Below are 17,626 nucleotides of genomic sequence, written 5' to 3' on the forward strand. Positions count from 1 at the left end.
CAAAATGTGGGACCCATGTGATTGGGCGCTAAAGCTCACCATAAGTTTAGTGTGCTTAAGCTCACCAACACTTTCCTATATATATATATATATATATATATATATATATATATATATATATATATATATATATAATAAGAAACCCCGTGCGATGCACGGGGCGGGGAAAAAAAGTAAACCGGGAATTTAAATACAATGACAAAGAGATTAACATGTGAAAGCCAACTCATTCCTCATTAGCAAGAAAATTATACTCTTCCTAATTAGCAAGAAAAGTCATTGAACTCCATCTCTAACGACCATCAACTTCCCACCAACTCAATTAAGACAATTAATTGATTAATTTGGAAAAATATAAAGGATATATTCCTGACTCAATTTAAAAAGGATAGAACCTGCGGTACACGCATACATCAATTTAATAGGGCACATACATCAATTTAATAGGGTATCCTGAGCCCATAAAAAATACAACGAAATAGGGTGTGAACATCAGCTGTTGTCATAAAAACCATTACATGGAGATGAAGACAATGGAATATGTATGTTGATCCTTGGGGTGCCTACTTTTTTCCCAGGGCCAAAACAATGTCCATTCAGCACGTTGATCTAACTATTGGTAACTCACTATTGGTTCTCAAAATCAACACATAAAGAAACAACTTATCTTTCCTTTATATAGTTTGTGCAAGAGCATTCTTTTTGACAGCTCAAACATCAAACAAACCTCGTTGCGCTATGCAACTTTTCTTTAAAATTCTTCTCCAGCCCACACCTCATTGCCACACCAAGGAACAATCTAAATTAAAAATTCAATCCAAATGAAGAAAGAAAAGATGTAGAAGAAGATATCATTGACCTTTCTTCAATGTGCGTGCATGTTACACCATAAACACACGCTTTGTTCACCCCGATCTTGCAACATGAGTCAAACCTGGTGGAAATTGTGCTTCGAGAGCATCACATGAACTGAAGGAAAATGTAAAGAAAACCTGGTGCAAATTGTGCTATGAGAACATCACATGAAGTGAAGAAAATTTTAAAGAAGAATGATGAAGCCCATACGATAATTAACTGGTGGAAACACCCATACATGAAAGCATGATCTACCAATAAATAGCTCTAAATATTACAAAATAATAAGGTAGAAAGTGGCAGACATGCATACTTCTTTAGGAATGTGTGTAGGGAGAGGAGAATTTGAATAAAAAATCTGGCAGGGAGAGAGATCAGTCAACAATGCATGATGGAAATGCAGATTGTGCCTAAAAACATGGAGAGAAATGAATGAGAAAGGGAAGTTAGAATGAACAGTAAAAAAATCCCAACTGAACAATATGAGGGGTGTATTTTTTCAACAATTGCTTCAGCAGTGAAGGATAAAGAGAACAAAAGAAGAGAGAGAGCACCCAACAATTGGCTCAGATAGACAACAGGCTGTCTCTACATTGACACATGATAAGTCTATAAACTTAAAATACCAAATTTTCTCACAATCGTATAGTTAATGTAGAGAAAATTAGCAGTAATAAAATCAAACCAGAATTAAAACACATGTCGACCAAAATGAAGAACAAACAGGGACATACAATGAAAGAGATGCTTCGCAAGCATATTGTTCAGCATGTACGCCCCGTCTCTCTCCATCCCAAAGTCTGTGCGTACATTAAAATAAAAAATTCCATCCCAAAGTCTGTGGGTGCTGGGTTCCCTGACTCTGTCAGCGACTGAAAGGGGGGCAAGACACAGATCATGCTGGAATAGAGTAGAAAGATGCCAAAAGATGGAAAGAAACATGAAAAGCTCCAAAATAATAAAATCATGAAAATGAAATGCTCCAAAATAATATAATCATGAGCAAATTGTGCAAAAGATTTTGGCCACATAAAATTTAGTATTCTAACTTCTTTGTTTTTAAAATTTATACATCCTAGGTAGGTTTATAGAGATAAATAAGAGAAGTATATGTCTTGTAGTGGAAACTGAAAAAATTAAAAATTTATTTTTGTAACATGTGTATCATGTTAGTTGTATACTGACAAATATCAATATCAGTAATTTCTTCCTAGCTTATCATTTCAGAACTTAAAATCCCTGTGGTAGGAGTGTAAGAATTTTGTGAATCTTCCAACTAAATTTAAAAATAGAAAAAAATGTGTTAACAACAACCTGCAAATAGCTGTAAAAAACAACTGAAAACGGTGATGCAATAAATTACAAAAAAAATTAAGAAAATGTGTTAAGAATATATGAAAAACCTAAATATCAATACAGGCTGAGATCAGAGCAAGAAAGTCTAACATAAAAAAATGTAAATCCATGATCACAGAAGCTTTCAATAATATAAGCACCAAGAATGGCCAATTTCAGTCAAGTCTAAAATCAAGAAATGCACTATAAGGTTTTGATTTCAGGACTTATATATATTCGCATGTATAAAACCTATGCATAAGCAGTCCACATCTGAATTGTTTACCCCTTTAACCTCTTGACATTGGAAAAAAAACCCTTTAACCTCGTCTGCAGTCCCTTGTATTCATCTGTAACCTGAAAACAACTTTTTAACCTCGTATGAAGTCCCCTGTATTCATTTGAAACATGTTACACAAAATTAGGAGGTGTTATTAACAAAGTACACAAAATTAGGAGGTGTTATTAACAAAGTACAAATAGCTGTCCCCAAAAAAAAAAGCTCGAGTTTGATTCTTTCACCCTTTCAAATTGATATTTGAAGTTATGACTTACTATGCATTAGGTTGTACCTTATTAAAGTGAAAGTAAAAATTCAATTCCTTTCTGTTTTACTGTTAACCCTGAGAAATGAAAGGAAAAAGGAAAAAGGAAAAAAGAGTCAATCTAAGAAGACACAAGTGTGTCAGTGATATTCTATAACAAATTTCCCCGCAAATCTAGTGATGACCGAAATATTCTCACCCATGGTTAAATATTTGAACTTGAACAAATAAAATCTGTGAAAACTCCATAAACATTTTCCCAAAACTACATATAAATTACAAACCAGCGTAATAGTAACTTGGCTTAGAAATAGAAGGTATGAAATCTTCTACAATGAGTTTTAGCTCATTCTAAAAGATGAAAATAGCGTAAGCATGATTCTATCACTGTACCAACCAACCTACAAATCTTCATGCCATTGGACTTCGTTGGAAATCACAGGTTGGCATTCATTCTAATGGCAAAACATCATCAATTATGGAAATCTAATCAGAGTATCACATAACATCATTTGTCCATAAGCATAATAAAAATTACTCTTCAGTTAAATATGCACCGATAAAACTGAAAAAAAATTGTATAGCTTAAAGTTATAACATACATATGAAATGATTAAAAAAGGCCAATGCCTTACAAAATTGGGATGGTGATTAGTTTACTTGCCCGCTGCTTTTGGAAGAGTTTGGAGTATCCTAATGTTTTGTCCACAGTGATATTCCTCAATTATATCCATAGTCGTTGAGAGAGAGAGACAGAGAGAGAAACCAACTTTTAAATACTTCTATCGGAAATAGATCGATAGAAACAAAGATAGGATAGACCTTTTATTTTTTTCTTGACTGAATTTATTTGTATTTGTCATCATGACATTAAGAAAAATAAAAGAGAAACTTCACTTATAAAAAAAAATCCTAGAAATTAAATGATGTAAGACAGAGCATACCTAAACTTTTTTCCTTTCTTGAATGTTTTGTTTGTCATAGTACCTAAAAGATCATAAAAAAAAGAGGTAGAAAATTTTAGAATAAAACAAAACGACATATCTCATACCCATCTTTCGAAGCACCCATGAAACTGATTCTGAACCGATGAACTAAGCATCTGCCAAATGCATAATATAAAATTTAGAAAAACCCAAGAAAATTCATAGCCATACTTACAATCACAAAATCTTCCTTTTGAAGTGAGTGGTGAGTCAGTCCGATAGGTAGAGCAAGTGTTCACAAAATTGCTGCTAATATAAACATCGAATAGGCTCGGAGCTTGCTCACTCAGTCTAGACTCTAGACAACAAAAGCAAGTCTAACCTATTAAGCAAATAGAAAAAGCCACTAAAATCTTAGATTTAAAATAAACACAGCAGATTAGAAATACAAATATAATAATCAACATAAGGAAATATAACCTAATAGCTAATTGAAAAATGGTTCAAGAGACAATTGTTTTCTTTGGCATTGAGTTGAAAATTGCTATTGCTTTTGTTCATCTGTCCTAATTTGGCTTGTACCAAGGTGAGAGAATTCCATGACTCTCTCCATCATTCCATCAAACACTCAATGTGCATTGGATAGATCATCACATTTTGCGTACATTTCCATAGGGAATTTTCAACAATGGCATTTGAAGTAGTCCCAAATTCCAAATTCACATACATGGTGATGAATCTACTTACCAAGGTCAAGGCGTGCAAAGCTGCTGCAGGTTTTGAAGAAGAAAGAAACGGAGGATTCGGTAATGGTTTTATGGGAGAAGAGGGCGATGCAGCAACAGGTGGATGAACAACGGGGGGAGAGAGAAACGTGTGGTTCTAATCCAGTCTTCGGTGAGAGAATTGGGAAAGAGAAATAGAGACATAGCTGAGAGGATATGATCTCTCTTTTTTGGGACAAAAGACGGGTGAAAATAGATATTTTCTTTCTCGGCTACGTGTAAATAGTAGAGAACTTTGCAGAAAATAAAAAAATCTGCCCTTTATTCCCTGAAGTGACGTTTGAGAGACGAGACATGGGATCTGAAGACACGTAACAGAGAGAAGTGGACATTTGCCGATTTTCTCCTCTCCCATATATCTATGAGAAAACGGTTCCTATTTCCTACACATACGTGGAGATAAGTATCTACACGCCGGCTTAAAATACAGTGGGGGCCACATTATTTGGGTGATCCAAACCATTCATTTTTAAGGCCCTCACATAGATAGGGTGTCCACAAAAAATCAGATCCATAGGATCATTCTAACCAATCGAACTGTGGAGGCAAAAAATGGACTAATTTGTAAAGGTTTAAAGACATCCATTTTACCTCCACAAATCGTAGGGTTGGGGTGATCCTATGGATCTGATTTTTTGTAGACACCCTATCTATGTGAGGGCCTTTAAAATTGATGGCTTGGATCACCCAAATAATGTGGGTCCCCATTGTATTTTAAGCTAGTGTGTAGAGAACTCTCTACACATATGTGTAGGAACCGTTCTCTCTCTCTATATATATATATATATATATATATATATATATATATATATATTTTTTTTTTTTTGAAATGATCATCGCATAAAAAAACATTTCTTTTTTGCATGTCATATAATCTTTTGATTCTTGGAAAGTTCCATAGGCATGTATGTGTATGTGTTACTAATTAAGCATTTCATGAAAGTACATATGACAAAATGATATGGGATTTTAAGATGAATTCAAATTGGATGATGTAAACTCGGGTTGTGACCAAAACTCAGTCTCCAAGGATAGCCCTTTCTGAAGGGGGGTATTGTCTTGCCCTTTGGGGTTCTCTGATGGCCCTTCGGGTATATGTTGCCTTTCGGGGTTCTTTGATAGCCCTTCGGGGTTTTATGGGGCCCCTAATAAGGGCGTTTAGGGCGCTAGCGTTAGGCATTCTTTTGAAGCTTCCTTCGTAGAGATTCGTACTATGTTAATCTAAGAAAAGAAATTCCACAATAAATGTTTTTCCTGCAATCCGACCAGGGGGCTATTGGGCGAACACAATCACAGCGATAAGCGAATGGGTTTAAGGTTCAACAAGAGGGACTCTAATGAAACACAGAACTTTAATCACAGAAACGTATAAGACCCACTGATTAAACAATGACTTTTTCCATATCCACATGTGGGACTCTAACGAAACTATAAAAATCTATCTATATAGTAATAATTAAGAATCAGATTCAAAGGATCCATTAAACTATCTGGGTCCGGTGACAAGCCTAATGTCAACTGGACTGATCCAACTAGGATCTGAGTCGATCCAAATTAGAATATTCCTCGGATCCTATATTTGGTGTCTGAATCCACATCCATTCAGATTCATACTATCATCAGACCATCCGTGAACTTCAAAAATTTACCAAAGTTCTTTCTTTAATGAGAAGTTTAATTGGTTTTAATTTCAACGCTTTAAACTTATACCTGCACTTCGGGTCACTCATTTTGGTAGTCTTCTTACTGGTATCAGAATTTAATTTTATTCCACAAGTCATCTCTCTCTCTCTCTCTCTCTCTCTCTCTCATCTGTCAACAACTAATCAAATTTTGAGTCCCAACCCAAAATTGAATTATGTAATGTTGAGCCGACTCTATGCACATACGCGGAGGAGCCGGGCCGGCACAGGTGGTGCGGACGTGTGCGGACACGGCGTAGTGTGTGGCGTGGAGCGGGCTCACATGAGATATTTGAATCCTAGTTAAACTAGGAATTCTATTCGGTTAAGAATTTAGTTTTAAATTTGGTTTCTATAAGTTAGAATGGGAGGATTCATTTGTTAGAGAAGAGTTCTATGGTTGGTTGGAGAGGTTGTCAGAGTCAAAGAAGAGAACCGTGCCTTTTCTTTGTGTGGTTAGTTGTGAGAGGATAGTGGTTAGAGTTATTGTTAGAATAGGATACTAGTTGTTAGAATTAGACTACAAGTAGGTTGTTTTTATTTGTGCTTATATAGTTGAGAAGAGTTAACGTGAGAACTGAGGGAGGTGAATGGTAACAGTCGGCGAGAAGTGAGAAAACGTTAAATAAGCTTTGAATATAATAATCTTTAGAATTTCTCTCTCTCTCTCCCTCCCTACTTTGTCTTTTGTGGTGTTACTTAGTGTGTTTTTTTGCTTCTTGCTTTGTTCTTTTTGTGAACAAGTGTATCAAAGCTTGGTTCTTTGATCCTTGATTTTCTATATGTAATGCCTTTTCAAGAGGCATTTCGAGATGTATTACATTTCAACCTTCGACAATCGTTGACGGACTACTGTAGATTTGCGGGAATCTTGCTCGGCCTTCCCTCTTGCACAGGCAATGTCTCGAATGATCAGCCGATGGGACCCCACTTGGGAGCCGATCAGACACGTATAGATGGAAGCCACCCGGAGTGCTTCCGACCTGTCCCCTGGCTGTCCTGAATACTCAGCCGATCGTCTCACCCAATGAGCCAATGTGATGAGACCTTAGGACACTAATGTCAGGACTCTTCTACTGATACTTATTGTCTCCAAGCGATTGCTCCCCCAAGTTTAAAAGCAATAAAAAACGCATTAACCACTAGAAAATGAAGTAAGACATGACATTTTCCCCCCAAGTAGAGGTCAATCGACAGATTGAGCGGAGTCAATGCCTAACCCTTACTAAACATGTTTCTTTCTCTCCTTTGTCATTTGCTTTCCTTCTAAGAAAATTTTTCATTGGAACTTTGTTTTCCATAGAAAAATTTAACTGGAACATTTTCTTAGGTTAACTAATGTGTAGCATGGCTGGGACCTTCATTATACCATAAACCTTTTGATAAGGCGAGACCCATCATTTTACACCATTGCATCAACATGGGTGTAGGGCACCAATTTATGCCTCATGTTTTGACACGGTAGGGCTGACCATTTCTACCAAAACCCATTCTTATGGCTTACTGTCACCCCCTTAAAATGTTGACACACACATTGGCTTGTGGTGGCACCTTGCACCCTTGCCAATGTACACTTGGAACATCAGGGTGGAAAGAAGGCAATGGAACCAAGGCTTTGGCATGGCCTAGAGCATAGGTGTGGGCTATGCATAGCTTCCATGGGCAAGCATTAGTGAGAACCTAACCTAACTCAAGTGTGGATCAGTAGGCACTGGTTGGGCACTGGACTAGTTCGGCACTGGTTGGGTTGGGCACTGGATTCGTGGGCACTGGATCAATGATGGGCACTGGATGGTTAGCATTGGTTTGCAGGCACTAGCTAATGGGCACTAGCTAGTGGGCGTTGGATAGTGTGCACTGGTTGGTGGGCAACGCATAGGCAAAACCAGGGCATCAGTGCACATGTGACAATTGGCAAGCGCCTGAGTGTGTTGGCACATGGAGGCAACGGTTGTAAACGGTTATGATTCAAACCAAGGCACTGCTTGGGCTTTTTTGCCCAAGGCTAAGCAAAGGCAACTAGTGGGCATTTTTGGCACACATGGCATTAAGGCATTGGCATGCACTTGCACATTGTGAAGACTTGCTAAGGCAATCATGGCCAGGTGGTTAGGCAACTGTTATGCCACATAGTGGCTTGTCATTTGTAAGTGCTTAGGCATACGAATTGCGCAAATTCTATGTAATGGGCGTTTTTGCCCAAGGAAGGTAGGTTGTTGATAGGCAACAGGTAGGTTGTTGACAGGCAACAGATACGCTGTTGATAGGCAACAGATAGGCAACTGTTGTGAGTTTCCTTTGTAATGGCTTTAATTTGCCTAAAGAGTTTGAGAAAGATGATGGCAATGGAGTTGCCTGTGGAGTAGGCATTGTTTGGCCGAACCATGTTAAAAAAGTCTCTTGTGTGTGTTCTTGTTTTGTTGTGTGATCTTTGTGGGTGCAAACTTGGTTGGCTTGACTAGCATTGTGCTAGGCCATTACGGACATCCCCTTTATCAGAGAAATTTTGATTTTGCGTGAGTTGCACTGTGACACTTACCATCATTTTACACAATGCATCGGATTTCTCCCTTATAAAGTACACCCAAGTGAATCTAGTAAAATCATCAACAAATAACAACATATAGCGGAAGCCAGGAAATGAAGGTGTCCTACAAGGTCCCATTACATCACTATGGATAAGCTCCAATGGGGCCTTGCACCTTGAAAGAGACTTGTCAAATAGAAGACAATGTGCCTTACCATATTGATAACCCTCACACACATTTCCACTACCAAAGGAATTCAAATTTGGTAGCCCATTCACTAGATTCTTTATCACCATGACCTTCAATTTGTCTATGCTAATAGACAATCATGAGGTGACCCACATGTTCCTGGTTCCACACCAAGGGGCACCCCAACCATAAAATATAGTAGAACAATAATCAACAATTTAGCTTAAGAAAACAAATATTTATCTCACATCTTCGCCCTGACTTTCTCAATTAGCTCTCTTCTAAGGATTTTCCCCGTAGCTGATTTTGGAAGGCTGTTCACAAATGTTACCCTCCGCAATCTTTTAAACGGCGCAACCTGCACAAAAAACACAACCATGAATTTGATATTGGATGCCCTCTAATTATAAGTGTATATATCTATGCATATATACATAATAAATACATATATTTATGTATTTTGAAGAAGCAAGCATAATGTACAATGTTATGTATGTTGTTTGTAAATTGTCATACGGAAATCATTTCCATACCTGTTTTGCAATAAATTTCTGAACATCTTCCTCATTTAGTGAGCTGTTGGGAGAGCGAACAACATACGCAATTGGAATCTCACCAGCTTCAGCATCAGGAAATCTACAAGGGTAAAAGGATTTAGTCAAGTTTCAACAGATAGTCTCTATAGCATTGAACCTAGATTTCTACAGAGTAATAATATGGGGATTTATGGTTTTATTGTATCTACTCGACCGAGTAGATAACTTATCTACTCCGTCAGCTTAAAATACAGTGGGGCCCACATTGTTATACGTAAGTTATCTACTCGATCGAGTATAGATACATGGAAATATATTGAGATGGATATAGAGAAAGTCATGTTACTATGGTCCTAGGTCCATGGATGCCTGAGGTACAATATCCCATTGAGAATAGCCTTTGTCCCCCCCTTTGTCGGGATTGTACATCTATACATAAATAAATATCTATACACATGTATGCATAGACATATACATGTTGCATAGATTGGTTACAACTTACGGAATGACAACGGCATCTAATATATCGGGGTGAGAAAGAAGCAACCCTTCAAGCTCTGCAGGTGCAACCTACAAACAATTGCACAAATGAAAATCAATACTTTCATAGCAAACAAAAAGACTTAGCGCAATAACATGTTTTAGATGCTTTCCAATATAAACAAAATGGCATGGTTGAAGAATATAATTCCATCACACAGATTATAATTTAGATACTTGCACACCTCAAGGACCACCTCTGCCTAATGATGGAAAACTCTAGATCCAGATATTTATTTCTCCTGATCAGAACCATCTCCATATGAGTGTTCATCCACACTATAATAACATATAGTAAGTGTATATCTCTTCTATATCATATAGTTATAAGAGAAGAATATATATCCTCTCCTCTTATAACTTCTTTTAACCTCTTATCTACATGTTGTAACTTGTACATCATTTTCTCAATAAATTTTTGTTACATTGTATATTATCGAAAGGAAAAACAAAAAACTACTTCACAGATGTGCTTTATTAAACTAGAGAATAGACACATCTGCATGCTTTGAGCAACCCATACCACTCATATTATATATTGAGACTTCATTGGTCAATGCACATGACATTCTCAAAAATGAGACAAGCAGTGTATGTGACGCTCCTTACTCAATTTAGTCAAGCAATTATCCAAATAATTAACAACAAAAGCTTGGTCGTTGTTAATTATTTGGATAATTGCTTAATTAAATTGAGTGAGGAGTGCCACAGTGTATGCCCTGCAAGTTTTCATAAGAACATACAAATGATGGTCTACTGTTGTTCTAAAATAGAAAAGAAAAATAGCCAGAAAAGGTTAGGCTACCTGAAATCCTTTATATTTGATTAGCTCTTTTATACGGTCAACAACATACAATCGTCCTTCTTCATCAAAATATCCCAGATCTCCAGTATGTACCCAACCTTGTGTATCTATTGTTAACTTAGTGGCTTGTGGATTGTTGAAATAACCTGAAAAAATTCTTAATTTAATATAATAAATTTTAATCAAAAAAATATATCTGAAAAGCTAGACTAGTGACTTAATGGTAAAAGCAATATAGATATGAAGTTAAATAATAACAAAAGGATCCATCTTGCGTCAATATTGAAATATTGTAATTCGTTTATCCACACAGAGTGACTTCTAGATCCTTATGTGTGGTATGTTGTTCCTATGTGTAGACTATTATGTTACAGCCTCTTGTGATGTCCTCCATTTATTTTGCATGTAAGAATATAATCTAATATTAATACTCACATTGTGACTGTACATTATGAGTGTAAGTCAAACACATGGAGATGGCTAGTGTCCAACCTACTTCAGTTAAACTCAATGGGCCCAATCAGTAAAGGTAACCCTACGTGCCAAGGGTAAATTGAAATTTTTAAATCAAGACAAACCTAGTATGTTTAACAATAAATATGAGATTGGATCTAAGCAGATTATCAAATCTTGACTTGGCTTTGAAACTGTATGGAACCACATGCTAGTGCAAATGCAATGCTCCTTGATAGAGCTAAGAGAAAAATGCAAATATATTGTGTCTATGAGTAGTTATTCAAGAATAGCTTATTGTTCATACAAGGGAACAAAAGTTTGAGTACTAGAATACTCTTCGTGGTATGGGGGAAGAATTGAATGTGTGTCAACCTCTTGCATCTGATTTGGAACTCTTGAAGAGACATCCAACGGCATTTAAGATGGCTAACTTTCTCTCTGGACTTGGTCCAGAGTATTATTGGTTTTCTGTCCAAATATTGGCTAGCAAATAGCTTCCCTCTTTGAACAGCCCTTATTCACAGCTTCAACATGTTGAGGTATCCTCATCCTCTTCACAAGCAACTATTGGTGAGGATCATCCCTGGCTTCTTTTGTTGGCCAAGGTGATGATGGCATAGGTAGTGTGGTGCTTATGGCAGAGGACGGGCATTTTGGGGGAGGTGGTTGCGGTGGTAGAGGACGTGGCAATAAAAAATGAGATCATTGTGGGAGATTAAATAACATCTAAAAATTGCTAGGATAAGTTTTGGAAACCTTTCTGGGAGAATTTGGCTTCCTACATTGTTCATGGAGAGTATACTTCCCAACAAGCTGTCATTGACTCAACAGCATGGTGCTCCTCTACTCGTGCTTCAGTGGTTCTCTCATGTGAGGACTAAGACAAGCTTGTTAAGCACACTCAAAAGTGAGCTACTTGTGATCCTCATCCTCTGCTTCTTTGGCAAATTCAAGTGATACACGGCTTTTTATTTCTCTTTAGTTTTCTCCTTGGGTCATTGATTATAGTTCATCTGACCATATGACAAGTGCATCGTCAGTTTTTTACATCATTTGATAATTTTCACTTAATTCGATTGTTGCTTTGGTTAGAGGGTAAGCATTGGCGCAACGGTAAGGTTGCTCCATTGTGACCTGGTGGTCACGAGTTCGAGTCACGGAAACAGCCTCTCTGCAAAGCAGGGGTAAGACTGCATACATCTAGCCCTACGCAGACCCCACAATGGCGGGAGCCTCGTGCACTGGGCCACCCTTTTTTCCATTGTTACTTTGGTTGATGGATCTTTAGCTTCTATGACTGGTCAAGAGACTGTGTACCGAGTCTCTTTTGTTGTCATTTGTCTTGCATAGTTACAAGTTCTCAAGTTTCCAATGCAATCAAGGTCGTGGTTTTCAAAAGAACTTGTGAAAACTAGACTATGATAAGATGTTGGAACTCAAAGATGCAAACTCAAGTGCGAGTTTTCCCCAAGGGAGAATTGATGCAAGAAAAATTCATGAATAAGCCATTGATTCAAAAAAGATGATTCAAGAGAAGAAGAGGGTTGACCGAGATCCAAAAGTAGGGCTCAAAGCAGGTCCCATCGTTTAGCGGCTCTTTCTAAGAGATGGGAATGTAAATAGGAAACATTTTATTCCTGAAGAAGAGGGAGCACCCCGTCCAATTCCGGTTAGGGATCGAGCCCTAACGAAAGAAAGTATCTCTGAGTACTTTAGTATGAGTGGAGAGGTGAGGAAAATGAGAGATTGATTTCCATTCCAGAAGAAAGCGAAATAAAAAAAATGTCATCTTCTCAATGCCCAATTCAAAAACACCGGGACCCTCGCTCACTCCTCCCATTCCTGCCTCTATCCCCCAGGCCAGATCGGCATATGTTCTGTCTCAAAACATCGAAAGCATCATGTTATTATCAATAATGGGCCCTATACAGGTCCAATCGTCATGAAAATTGACAAACTTGCACAAATCCAGGATAGTTTATAGTGATTCTTATTTAAAAGATTAAGTAAATTTTGGCGGGCCCTATGCAATGAAAACGTGAACAGTATTTTTAGGACAGTAGCATGTATGGCACTTTATATAGTTTGACCTTTGGATTTTGAATGCGATTTTCTTGCCTTTGATCATGTTTTGATCAAATTTATTGTCTTTGTTTCTCTGCCATTGTTTGAGAAGATCTATTGGTTTTTTGTATGAATGCTCAATTATCTATCATTTTGTTTTTTTGTTTTTGGTGGATTCCCAGTAGTTTAAGTGCATCAAGAAATAAATTGGAGAGATAAAATCATGAGAAATAGGCTTTTGAGAATGGAAGGAGGATTTTGAAAATGAAAAATAGGGTTTCAAAAAAGAAGTTTGAGAGCTAGAGTTTCAAAACAGGATTTGAAGAAGAAAAAATCAAGAAGAGAAATACATTAGAGAGATAGAGTAGTGAGAAATAGGTTTAAAAAACATGTGAAATAATGTTTTGGAAATACACAAATAGGTTTTTGAGATGGAAAATGAGAAGTTTGGGGTTTACAATGAAATGTATGAAAGTTAAAGAGGAAAAGAAATTGATTAGGTTTAAAAGAGGAACAAGAGAATGATGAAAAACAGCACCTAGATTAAAAGATGAAATAAAAGAGATCACAAGCAAGAGAAAAGAGATAGCTTTTGGAACAGATCTGATTATCAAATATAGCTTATACAAAAGATCTAATTCTTTTGTTTCTATATGCTCTAAACTTTGCTTTGATACCATGTAAATCATGTGAAAATATGTAGCAAGCCTATAGAGAGAAAAGAAGTCCCTCAAGGGTGCTTTCATTCCACAAAAAAAGTGGTCAGCTGGCTAATAGTGGAGAACATAAAAAGAAGGTAAGAATTTACATTCTAACTAGTTCAAATTAATGGGATGCATTTCCTTCAAATAATTGAGGATCTATGTGAGAACCAAAACCAGCCACATTTAAGATAGTCATATATGGATTATGGAATGAAAGATATAGATGTGTCATACAAATATACAATCTAATTAATATCAGCCTAAATTTTGAGTCCATTAAAAGTACATATACAGACCACATTTAAGATAGTCATATATGGTTTATGGAATGAAAGATATAGACGTTTCATACAAATATACAATCTAATTATCAGCCGAAATTCGAGTCCATTAAAAGTGCATATACAGGCTAAATGATAGTAAAATATTAACCAAAATCATACCTGTCATCATATTTGGGCCTCGAATCCATATTTCCCCTAATTGATTAGTAGGAAGGGGTCTTAATGTGTCAACGCTAACTATTTTGCTTTCAACCCCAGGAACAAGAGTTCCAGTCGAACCAAAATGCTGATCTCCTTCTGTTTTATTTTCGACTGAGGTAATTCCACATGACTCTGTCAAGCCATAGCCCTACCAACAACAATATATGGACCCAAAGTCATCACGTGAAGAATTTAGCATCAGTCATACTGTACTTGCAATATATCTTATAATAAATTACGGGAGATGATATTTTCAGCCACCCTGCATTACGCATGCGCTCCCCATATAAGGTGATTTGGCTTGAACAGTGTGCAACTTTAACGCTTTTTGAAGTCAAATCAATTTAAAAGGGGAGCGCATGCGTAATGCAGGGGGGGTGAAAATATCATCGCCCTAAATTACATGGCCAGAAAGTGTTATCAAAGGTGCAATAAGTTGCAATTAGTCAGTATGGAAAACAGAATTTAACCTTAGAAAGTTCTGTCATTAGCTAGTTTCTTAATGTGGTGAGAATAGAGTTCATCACAAATATTCATTCCATTGAAGCATATCCACAAGTTATGAACACTACCCAAAAAACAAGCACCGTAAGAAGAAAATGATTATTTTAATATAGTCATCGAAGTACGAAAAATAGATTCATTGAAAAGTCAGTTGCACCATGAGAGTAATAAGAACAGATCAGAGACAATGAGGCAGATGAAACAATCAAATCTGACATATGAATAAAATAACTAAATCTCTAAAATGGGATGCTTTCCATCATGAAGTACCATGCGAAGTTGGCATATCTGAAAAACTTCTAAATTATTTAACATGTCTGTAACCAGGACAATTTGACTGTTGCTATGCAAACTATGCAAGACCCAACACCAAGCCACAACTAGTTATGTATTTTATCAACCATTTTCTAACTATCAAATCCATACGCATAGGGTTAACAAAAAAAAATCAATCTAGCCCGTATTAGAAAAAACCCATACACAACAGTGGGTAACGAACTAAAAACTCGGCTTCAACCGAGTTATTTCAACCTGGACTGATACCAACATAGGAGGAAACCACGATAAGAAAAAATCGTAAGAAATATTCATGTGTAGTATTAAAAAATAATGGATGAGATAGAAAACCCACTCTCTCAAAAAATGTTTATCTCAAAGCTCCTAACTACTCTTAGAAGATTTTGTGGCAGATTAAACTGATAAAAATAATTATTGGAGCACGGATCCGTGGATAAGCACAGCCATAAATACATTATTATTTTTCTTGCTATGTTCTTTTACACCTACAACTAGATCCAGCAGAACATCGTTAGTTCGTGGACTTGGCACCAGATCCATGATGATTAGAGGAAATAAAGCATATACATAAATCACTAAAACATTACTGTGTTCCCACTAATATTCTATATCCAAATTAGTAACAGCCCAACAGTCAGATAAACGTCAACCCAACTGTCAAATAAACATCGACATAATAAATAACTTTGTTTATCAAGTTTACATGTTCATTAATTACTTCCCAGTAGGTCACCCATCGCCGAAGCACGCTTGACTTTGGAGTTCTGATGGGATCCAGTGCATATGTGCTAGTACGATTGCACCCACTTTTATAAAAAAAATTATATATTTTTTCTTTCTTGCAGTTATTGGGCATGTGGACTCCCCAATGTTTCAGCCCATGTATCACACAACAACTTAGTTTGCCTCTCTTCCGCTAAACCAGAATTTTCAATTCTTGCTAAAAATTAATCAGAGATTACAAATTCAAGTCACTCCCTATCTGGGCAAGTTCAAAATAAATTCTAAATCATTTGGTCAGAGCAGAAGTACCTGAACTACGATGGCCTTAGGGATATTCTTGGCACACTCCTCCATTACATCCTTCCCAAGTGGCGCAGCCGCAGAACCAAGCCTCTTCAATGACGACAAATCATACTTCTTAATCAAGCTATTCTTCGCAAGCGCAATCATAACCGGTGGAACGACATACAAATCTGTCACCCTATACTTTTCAATCAACCTCAAAACCTCCTCTAACTCAAACCTCCTCAAAACTATAACTGAATTCCCCCTCTGCAACGGCGCATAAGTAATGATAGACAGCCCAAATATATGAAACATAGGAAGGAAACAAAGGAATATATTATGCAACTCTCCATTGGTATCCTGGTCAGAACAAGCCATTAGCGCGGCCGCAATGAAATTCCGGTGAGTCAGAATAACACCCTTACTAGTACCTGTGGTACCAGACGAGTACAACAGTGCGGCCGTGTCAGTCTGTTTGATAGAAACCATAGGGAAATCCAAAGCCGTAGGCCCCGCCATATCGATCAGATCAGAGAAGTAGGTAATTCCATGATCAGAGACAATCTGAGTTTGGTTTTTTGATCCAAGTATCACGGCGGGTAGGCCTAATTCCCTCACCTTGTCCCATAACTCAGGGACTGTGATAACAAACTTGGAATTAGAGTCTTTAACCTGCTTAGATAGCTCACCGATGGTGTACAGAGGATTGACAGTTGTTGCAATTGCGCCGAGAGCGATGATTCCGAAGAAACAGAGTGGGAATTGGATTGAATTCGGGACGAAAAGTAGAACAACATCACCTTGTTTTACGCCTATTTGGACTAGACCATGGGCAACCTTTTGGACCATGACTTTGAATTGGTGGAAGGTCAGGGACTCGCCGGAATCGGAATCCGCGAGGGCTAGCCGGTCGGAATAGGACGATAAATTGCGAAAAAGGAATGAGACCATTGAAGTGTTGGGGTCTTTTGGGAGATGGATTGGTGGGCGTGGAGACCTGTATATGCCATCTTTGCCATAACAAGATTTCTCCATTTTTTTCAGTTGGGTTGCAGAGATCAAAACTTTGATGCTAAAAGAGTGGATGTTTTCTTTCCTATCTTTGATGGGTTTTATTGTTAATGGGGCGATGGCACTTGAAAGGGAAGGGGGACAATTGCCCCCCTTAATTTTTTGGAAAAAAAATATACCTTTATTTTTTAATATTTTTTTATACTTACCCCCTTTTTTTAAAAAAATATGCCCCCCTTTCCAATCATCCCCAAGATAGAAAATAAGTTTAAAATTTTAATTTTACCAGTTTTATATCCCTCCCTTGTTCAAAATTTACTATAATTTTTGCCCCCTTGTGCAAAATTTCAGATAGAAAATTTCTCTATCGT

The 17,626-nt window shown here is 37.2% G+C and overlaps 2 protein-coding genes across 2 annotated transcripts; both read right to left on the minus strand.

The window, feature by feature from the left end:
* Positions 1–343: 343 nt before the first annotated feature.
* Positions 344–8,952, minus strand: LOC143859021 (uncharacterized). The gene is made up of 7 exons (XM_077369698.1): positions 8,668–8,952; positions 4,409–4,658; positions 3,897–4,019; positions 3,680–3,722; positions 2,477–2,581; positions 1,169–1,265; positions 344–992 (listed from the first exon to the last, which is right to left on the minus strand). The coding sequence occupies exons 1-7, from the start codon at positions 8,950–8,952 to the stop codon at positions 906–908; spliced, it is 990 nt and encodes a 329-aa protein (XP_077225813.1). The 3' UTR covers positions 344–905.
* On the minus strand, positions 8,658–17,571 carry LOC143859140 (putative CoA ligase CCL7). The gene is made up of 6 exons (XM_077369822.1): positions 16,269–17,571; positions 14,394–14,583; positions 10,727–10,872; positions 9,884–9,951; positions 9,379–9,481; positions 8,658–9,203 (listed from the first exon to the last, which is right to left on the minus strand). Exons 1-6 carry the CDS (start codon positions 17,277–17,279, stop codon positions 9,090–9,092), a joined length of 1,632 nt encoding a protein of 543 aa, XP_077225937.1. The 5' UTR covers positions 17,280–17,571; the 3' UTR covers positions 8,658–9,089.
* Between the last annotated feature and the right edge of the window lie 55 nt (positions 17,572–17,626).

Source organism: Tasmannia lanceolata, unplaced genomic scaffold (genome assembly GCF_043159265.1).
Source record: "Tasmannia lanceolata isolate RefF3 unplaced genomic scaffold, GAP_Taslan_0.1 ptg000029l, whole genome shotgun sequence".
Classification (NCBI taxonomy): domain Eukaryota; kingdom Viridiplantae; phylum Streptophyta; class Magnoliopsida; order Canellales; family Winteraceae; genus Tasmannia; species Tasmannia lanceolata.

Coding starts and splice junctions, on each gene's coding strand:
- LOC143859140 (XM_077369822.1), bottom strand. CDS start 17,279: ATGGAGAAATCTTGTTATGGCAAAGATGGCATATACAGGTCTCCACGC. Junction 14,584..16,268: donor CTAAGGCCATCGTAGTTCAG/GTACTTCTGCTC, acceptor TGTTGTTGGTAG/GGCTATGGCTTGACAGAGTC. Junction 10,873..14,393: donor AGGCCCAAATATGATGACAG/GTATGATTTTGG, acceptor GAATTTTTTCAG/GTTATTTCAACAATCCACAA.
- LOC143859021 (XM_077369698.1), bottom strand. CDS start 8,952: ATGGTGATAAAGAATCTAGTGAATGGGCTACCAAATTTGAATTCCTTT. Junction 3,723..3,896: donor AAAAGGAAGATTTTGTGATT/GTAAGTATGGCT, acceptor ATGATCTTTTAG/GTACTATGACAAACAAAACA. Junction 1,266..2,476: donor AATGTCAAGAGGTTAAAGGG/GTAAACAATTCA, acceptor CCATGTTTTTAG/GCACAATCTGCATTTCCATC.